Source organism: Zingiber officinale, chromosome 6B (genome assembly GCF_018446385.1).
Source record: "Zingiber officinale cultivar Zhangliang chromosome 6B, Zo_v1.1, whole genome shotgun sequence".
In the NCBI taxonomy this organism is placed as follows: domain Eukaryota; kingdom Viridiplantae; phylum Streptophyta; class Magnoliopsida; order Zingiberales; family Zingiberaceae; genus Zingiber; species Zingiber officinale.
The window spans coordinates 76,755,715-76,763,720 of record NC_055996.1 but is presented as its reverse complement, the minus strand read 5'-3'; the positions used below and the strand labels follow the sequence as shown (position 1 = coordinate 76,763,720).

General features: G+C 43.9%; 1 protein-coding gene and 1 pseudogene across 1 annotated transcript; one reads left to right on the top strand and one right to left on the bottom strand.

The window, feature by feature from the left end:
- Positions 1 to 2,421: 2,421 nt before the first annotated feature.
- LOC121990315 lies at positions 2,422 to 3,720 on the bottom strand. Its single transcript, XM_042544470.1, has 3 exons — positions 3,022 to 3,720; positions 2,760 to 2,932; positions 2,422 to 2,666 (listed from the first exon to the last, which is right to left on the bottom strand). Exons 1-3 carry the CDS (start codon positions 3,616 to 3,618, stop codon positions 2,537 to 2,539), a joined length of 900 nt encoding a protein of 299 aa, XP_042400404.1. The 5' UTR covers positions 3,619 to 3,720; the 3' UTR covers positions 2,422 to 2,536.
- Positions 3,721 to 5,175: 1,455 nt separating this feature from the next.
- Positions 5,176 to 7,729, top strand: LOC121991134 (annotated as a pseudogene).
- Positions 7,730 to 8,006: the final 277 nt, after the last annotated feature.

Genomic DNA, 8,006 nt, shown 5'->3' with positions numbered 1-8,006 from the left:
AGACCAAGCTTATAGAGGGGCTGCACTATGAATATGTATCACAAAATAACACGCATAATTGATTATATACAAATCGATTGATTGCCTTTTAAAAAACAAGTACATGTTTATGGAATTTTATGAAGCTTTAAAAGTTATGAATAATTGTTTGTTAGAAATTTAATTTTAATTGCTAAATATAAACCAATAGTATAACTCTAGTATTCTACCCATAGTGATTTTTTCTCGTATGAAATTAAATATGAAATTATTTCTGTGCAAGATAAGAGTGTATCAGATTAAATTATTTTTAATAGCATTGCTATATAGATTTAAATTGTTATAACAATAATAATAAATTGGATATATCAATAGATTAAATAAATAGAAAAAATTAACCAAGCTAGTGAGTCCAGGCGACAAAACATGTTAAAACAAAAAGATTTATCGCATCTAATAAGTTAAATGTGCTAACGTAGCTTATGAGTAAGGATGACCATATGAGTCAATTGGCTCCATAAACGCGTGACTCGATTGAGTTAGCTTTTACACATCGGTCAATGTCAATTTCTGAGAAATGCGAGAAAAAGACATGGAACCGAAACAGGCAAAATCCCGTGGAGGCCGTCCACAGGATTCCCGTTCAACTAGTGGCATGAAGTTTGCTACGGGATTTTCTTACTTTTTCGTCTGGACAACTTGTTCTCTCGTTTCTCCATCAAATTTATGAACCAATGAAACTTTAACAAAAAGTTAATTAGAAAATAAAAAACTAAATATTTGTATGTGATATGGTGCATGAGGGGGGCCAGGTGGATGATGTGGTCAAAAGTCAAGTTCATGGGATGGTCAGAAGTCTAACCCCCGTGAAGGTCAGAAGTCAAACTTATGTGACCACGGTCAAAATTTCCGTTGATAGGGTAATCAAAGGTCAAGAATACAGTTGGGGTGAGAGCCAGCCTCGATGGCAATTAAAGACCGGGCCCACAGACCAGGTAAAGTCGCGGAAGGAAAAGCCTCTGGCGTAGCACAGACCGGACGCACAGGTCGGGACGAACAAACCTTGGACAACCGAGGACAAAAACAGGTCGGGATTGACCAACCAAGGATACAGGTCGGGCTTCTAGCCTTGTGGCACAGGACATAACGTACAGGTCGGGATTGACCAACTAAGAATACAGGTCGGACTTCTAGCCCACAGGACATAACGTACAGGTTGGGATTGGCCAACCAAGGATACAGGTCGGGCTTCTAGCCTTGTGGCACAGGACATAACGTACAGGTCGGGATTGGCCAACCAAGGATACAGGTCAGACTTCTAGCCTTGTGACATAGGACATAACATACAGGTCGAGATTGGCCAACCAAGGATACAGGTCGGGCTTTTAGTCTTGTGGCATAGGACATAACGTACAGGTCGAGATTGGCCAACCAAGGATATAGGTCGGGCTTCTAGCCTTGTGGCACAGGACATAACGTACAGGTCGGGATTGGCCAACCAAGGATACAGGTCAGGCTCCTAGCCTTGTGGCACAGGACATAACGTACAGGTCGGGATTGCCCAATCAATGATACAGGTCAGACTTCTAGCCTTGTGGCACGGGACATAACATACAGGTCGGGATTGGCCAACCAAGAATACAGGTCGGGGCTTCTAGCCTTACAACACAAGATACATGGACAAGGATACAGATCTGGCTTCTAGACTTGTGGCACAGGACATAACGTACAGGTTAGGATTGACCAATCAAGGATACAGGTCGGGGATTCTAGCCTTGCAGCACAGGGTACATGGACAAGGATATAGGTCGGGCTTCTAGCCCTACGACACAAACATAGCGTATAGGTCGGGATCAGCAAACACCAAGAGCCAAGGCAAGGATAACGAGAGGAGGAGGCCGGGCGCTACGCGACAAGCAGTCCAAGGAATCGTAACCACCTGTCAGAGAATAATCACTGCTTGTCAGAGAATATTCTAATGGTCGAGTATTTACAGCACTCTGATTCCTTCCTAGACCTATAAGAAGATGTCACGTGTCATCCACCGCCAGACAAAGTCTGACATCTGACATTCCCTGACACCCGTCAGACTCCAGAAGAATCCATTGTGGTATAAAAAGGGATGTTTTGTCCCTTACGGAGGTACGCTCACTCGTCATTTCTGACTCATCTTTACTTTTCGTCCTTTCTCTGTGCTTCTGGGGAAAAAGTATCTGACTTGAGCGTCGGAGGGCCTGACCCGGGGACCTTTTCCTTGATTTATGGTCTCTAACGACTCGTGGGCTCATCTGAGTATGCGCAGAGTCCTCGCGTCATCATCCTGATCATCATCCCTCGTCATCCGTCCGTGTCAGCCCTTCTAGAGAGTGCCAAATCGACCGAACTCTGCAGCGACTTTCCATTAACCCCCGGTACATCGAGGTCCATCTTTATCCGACTCAATTTTCGGACGGAATCAGTATATATATAGTGATTCATTCATTTACAATAAACAAAGGCAAAGTAACATTAAACATTAAACATTTTATATGGCCTTCTTCCCGTATCGACATCAACTTCAAGCAGTCACCGGAGCGACCATTCCGCCCTGAGCAGCAGCGAAATCTGGCGTTGCGAAAGGGATGCTTTCTTCTGCTACGTCTTCCTCTGTTTCCCACAAGAAGCCAGCGTACGCTGCAAAGACATGGCTGCCGTGCCATGGACAATATGCATCTCTCAGAGCCAGTTCAGCAAATTAAACATTTTTGACGGAGGAAAGGCTTGATTTTTAAATTGTTTACCTATCCTGTGGAGCTGCTTGAACCGCCTGTTGGAAGTAAGAGGAAGCTCGTTCCACGTCGTGGTGGAGCTCCCACACTACCGTAGCGTACTGCGACAGGGTCTCTCCGTCGTCAGGCTCCGCCAGGATCGCTCGCGAGTAGTATTCCTCCGCTCGTCGGAGGTCTCCCTTTGTCTGCAACAAATTTATATAGCAATTCTTAAGAGAAAAGTTTGCATCTTAATGCTGCTCGATCGAATCGCGCGGGTGAAAACGATGCGTACTTGGTAGAGGAACTCGGCGTAGTTCCTCAAGAACAGAGCGTTGCTCGGGTTCTCCTCCACCATCTTCTTGAAGTGCGCCTCCACATCCGAGTGCAGGCCTCCGGCGATGCTGCTCCCCCAGTCGACGCTGGCGGTGAGCAGCCCCGAGCCGAGGCGGTCGATCCCGAGCCCTCGCGCGAGGAAGAGAGGCGGCAGGGCGGGGCTTCCCGATTCGCATCGCTTCAGCCCGGGCACGAAGTCGAGTTCCTCGTCGGAGACGTCGTCCTCTCGGGCCTCGTCCTCCTCGGCGACCGTGGTGGGGTTGTAGAGCGAGGAGGAGATGCCGTGGGGCGAGGGATGGGCGGCGCGACGGGCGGCGGCGGAGGAAGACTTGGACGGCAGATCATCGGAGAAGACTGACCGGAGATTTCCTTCGGAGAGAGTGCGGCGGAGGAAGCCAGCTGAGTCGTGGGCGCTGTCGGAGGCGGAGGGGGGACAGAAGTGGCAGGTGAAGGGGTGGTGGTGATGGGGGCTATCGGAGGCGTGGTGGTGGTGCCCAGGGGAGGACAGGAGGGAACCGAGGAGAGGCGTGGAGGAGCTCCTCAGCATCATCGTCATCGAAGAAGAAGGAGGAGGCGGCGGCCTCGCAGGGGAACCAACGCGAACACCTGCGTGGCTCCTTGGCCGCCGAGGAATTTACACGAACACACGGAGGGCAAGCGTTGGCCAGGACATTTTATAGACAGCTCGGCTGGTGGACACGGTGCATTTAATTAAAAATATCCCGTGAAGTTTGTGAACAATGCAACTACCTGTTCTTATCCAATCATTATATTCCACCACAATTAATTTTTAATCAACTCAAAAATAGCCAAAGGCTCTTATTTTTCACAACAACTTTAAAAAAAAAACAAAAAAGTATATAAACATTTTGATTTTGTTTTTAAAACGGTTTCGGTTAGAGAAATCAGATCGCTATGACGCGAGGGTAGAAATCCCCCAGCAATAAAGAGCGATGATGTCGTAATATTCTCCTCCCTTTCTTGATCTCATGGCATAGCGAAATCTGGTCAATTCCTACGGAGAAAAATACTCATCAAGGATTCATCGGGAGTTATTCCGATGAGATTGCTCCGATGTTTAAGTCATTAAAGAGACACAAATGATAGAATAAAACAGAGCAAATTAGATGAGATGAGATAGACAAGCATGACCTATGAAGAGAAGCCTAAAAGACACATCTCCTAAAATGGTGTCATTGTAATCACCGTGCCATTTCACATGTCAGGAGGTAAGGAAGTTCGATAGGATCGGTAAATTGGGTTGGCTCAATTGGGTTGGCTCGGGAAGTCGGATCGACTCGAGCAGCTCAAGACTGATGATGTTTGTGTCGATCAAGTTCTAAGCATGTCACATCACGAGGAAATATATTATTATGTCCCTCTTATTTTCAAATTTTCCCATTATATTTTTCAAATATTTTCATTCTCATTTATATCCTTCCTCTTTTATTTTTATTCTAGATAACACTATAGGTATTTATTACAATAATTATTAATTATAAAATAATATATAATAATCAAGTAATAAACTTAATATATTAAATCACATTTTAAACTGATTAAAAAATATGGATGTCACTTCTCATTTTATTTGATATTTTACTTTATATTACATATCTCTTAATGAAGTAATAAGTCATAAACGAAATTGATATCTCTCAGCGATTAAAATCTTTTTTTCCACTTAACATTTTCCCACTTTCTAGGGTTTGAAGTTTCGTACGAAAGGGGGTCAACGGCCCATCTACGACAGTGAGCTTCCCCTTGTCGTAGATCTCCACCAAGTGATGCGATTGCCCACGCCTCGCCTTGCCCATCTCCCGCACCGCTGACCCGTCAACCAATTCTCCACACGAGGGCAGATCCTCTAGACCGTAAAGGATGGTCCCTTGATTTGAATTGGTTCAGAGAATGGTCCCCATTCATAAAATAGATGGGGATCATTCATCCCTACCAATCCAGATCAAGGGATCATCCCCTGGACCGCTTTTTACAGTCCAGAGGATCTGGGCTGACTGACAAGGGGGGCGGGATCTTCTGGACCAGAAATCCCTGGTCTCCTCCTGAACCACATTCCTCGTATAAAACCCTTCCTCACGCACGAAGCACGTGCATGCCGCAACGCACAGAAAAACAAGCCCTAGCCTCTTCCTCTCGTCGCCTCCCTCCAGCGAGCCCTGTCCCCCCTCCCTCCGACGTTCCAACCCCCGGCGACCTCCCTCCCGCGGCGACCTCCAACGACCTCAGCGTCGCCTCCCTCCAGCGAGCCCTGTCCCCCCTCCCTCCGACGTTCCAGCCCCCGGCGACCTCCCTCCCACGGCCCCCGGCGCCCGCGGCGAACTCCAGCGGTCTCAGCGTCGCCTCCCTCCCTCCAGCGCCCGCGGCGACCTCCAGCGGCCTCAGCGTCGCCTCCCTCCCTCCAGCGCCGTCTCCAGCGCCGGCCTCCCTCGTCGCCACCCTCCAGCGCCGTCTCCAGAATTCTATTTCTCCTCTTGAGATCCAAGTAAGTGTATCTTTCCCTTTTTTTTTTTTTTTGATGAATATTCAATATCCTTAAGGCATTTAGTCTAGTAATACGGGTTCTATTTTGCCATCTCAGATACTTGTTCTCTTCCAACTGATGATGACAAATCACCATGCATGAATTAATTGGCTAATCCCTGTCCTTTTGATAAAAATAGTTAAATGCTTCCCATAAGTAATTTATTTTCAGGGGTTAAAAGATATGCTTGCACCGAACAGAGATTAAGTTAAGAAGCTGGATTGCTAATTGATAGCTGGAATTTCAATACAAGGCCAATAAGATAGTCCAAAGATGAGAACCGTATAAACTATGCCTTTTAAACCTCAATGACATTAATGCATTCAAGTAATGAAATGAATCTGTTTTATTTAGTTCAATTTTAGTATTGGTTAAAGTGATTTGTAATTTTGGAATCTGAGCGAGACAGATAGCTGATTCTGTTGATGTTTATTTATGTAATAATGCATATTTGGTAATTTTCATACAGGCTTTATTCTACTGTGCTTTGCGTTGCTCGCGTGAGATGATTGCCTCTGATGATGGATCCAGGAGCTTGCTGCTTGCTGTTAATAGAAGGCTCACTGCACTATCATTCCATATCAGAGAGTACTTTTGAGTTGACATGAAGAAGATCAATGAGATTTATCGCTACAAGACTGAAGAATACTCCCAAGGTGCTACTAACAAATTCAGCATCTATCCGGAGCAAATTCCTAGTTGGCTAGTTGATTGGATTCCTGAAAAAGGTGGCTACTTGATCGGGAACCTTCAGCCAGCTCACATGGATTTCTGGTTCTTCTCACTGGGTAATCTATGGGCTATCACTTCATCTTTAACCACTCCGAGACAAGCCGAGGAGATTCTGAACCTGATGGAGAAAAAATGGGAGGATTTCATCTGGAATATACCTCTGAAGATATGTTATCCTGCGTTAGAATATGAAGAATGGCACATAATTACTGGAAGTGATCCGAAAAATGTGTAAGTAAAGAACCCAACATAGCCGTCTGTTTAATGAGAGTCTCATCTTCATGGCTTAGAACTTGAATCAGTTTTCTATCATCTTTCACCAATATGATATATTGATTATGTTAGTGATATGAAATGCTACTAGTTATTCTAAAAGCAAAAGTAATAAGCCACCATAAACTCAAAAGTTATCTTTGATGATTGTCATAATTGCTAAGTATCTTGATCTAACAACACTCGATAATTTGTGAATCACATTTCCGTCATTCTTTACTAATATGACAAATTGTTGATGTTAGTGATACCAAATATCACTTGTTATTCTAAAAGCATAGGTAACAGGTATCCATAAAAGTTACCTTTGATGATTGTTGTAGTTGCTTAGTTTCTTGATCTAATAACACTAGATATTTTGCAGGCCTTGGTCATATCATAATGGTGGACCATGGCCTACCCTACTATGGCAGGTATTAAAGTGTTCATCGATAGTTCTCTAACACTTTATTACTTCCAATCGTGTTACTAAATGAGTTGCCTTTGTGATTTTCTAGTTCACATTGGCTTGCATCAAGATGGGCCGGCCTGAATTAGCTCGTAAAGCTGTCTAGGTAGCTGAGAAAAGGCTTTCGAACGATCAATGGCCTGAATACTGACACCCTGACCGCAAGATTCAGCAGTAATCAATCACGATTGTATCAAACATGGACAATTGCTGGGTTTCTGGCATCAAAGTTGCTACCGGAGAATCCAGAAATGGCATCCATATTCACATTTGAGGAAGATATGGAACTACTGGAAGACTGTGCCTACAGTCTGACAAATCATCCTCGTGCCAAATGCTCACGACGCGTTCCAAAAGCGCAGGTCCTCGTATAACTTGTTGAAGATAAGCAACCATTCTTTGATGCTTGTACCGTATATAAGAAAAAGGAAAACCATAGATGGAAGAGGGATCCACCTCCACACAACATTGTTTCCTCATTGAGGTATGCTCTTTTTTTTGTTGAGCTACCATGATGGTGACTGTGTATCAGTGATGTGTAAAAGATTTGGCCTTTGTAACAAAAAATATGTATGTTTTGATGACACATTGATTCATATAACTTTTTTTTTTATGTTCATGTTGATCCATGTTTTGTATAGAAAGGAATTTTTGTAATTAACACCCAGCAACCTTGAAAGAATATTTATTATTTTGTATGTAATCAAAATACAAATTATGCTTTATAGCTCAGATAAGTTCTGTAGGCGATTCACAAAATAAATCAATGCAAATTTCATAATAATGATCCTTATTAGTCGCCAAATTGCTAACTTAAGCTGAGTGCAGTGCAAAAAAAAAAAAAAAGACTCTTATGAAATGAAGTTTTGGGCTTCATTGAATCATTGAAAGAAATAGAACAATGGGAAATGGAACACAATCTTAATGACTTGACTATCTTATTTGGGAT

Bases quoted from the DNA above. Each gene is read 5' to 3' on its own strand.
- LOC121990315 (XM_042544470.1), bottom strand. From the start codon at position 3,618: ATGACGATGATGCTGAGGAGCTCCTCCACGCCTCTCCTCGGTTCCCTC. The intron at 2,933-3,021 runs GTACGCATCGTT...AATTTGTTGCAG, and splicing joins ACGCCGAGTTCCTCTACCAA to ACAAAGGGAGACCTCCGACG. The intron at 2,667-2,759 runs GTAAACAATTTA...ATGGCACGGCAG, and splicing joins CAAGCAGCTCCACAGGATAG to CCATGTCTTTGCAGCGTACG.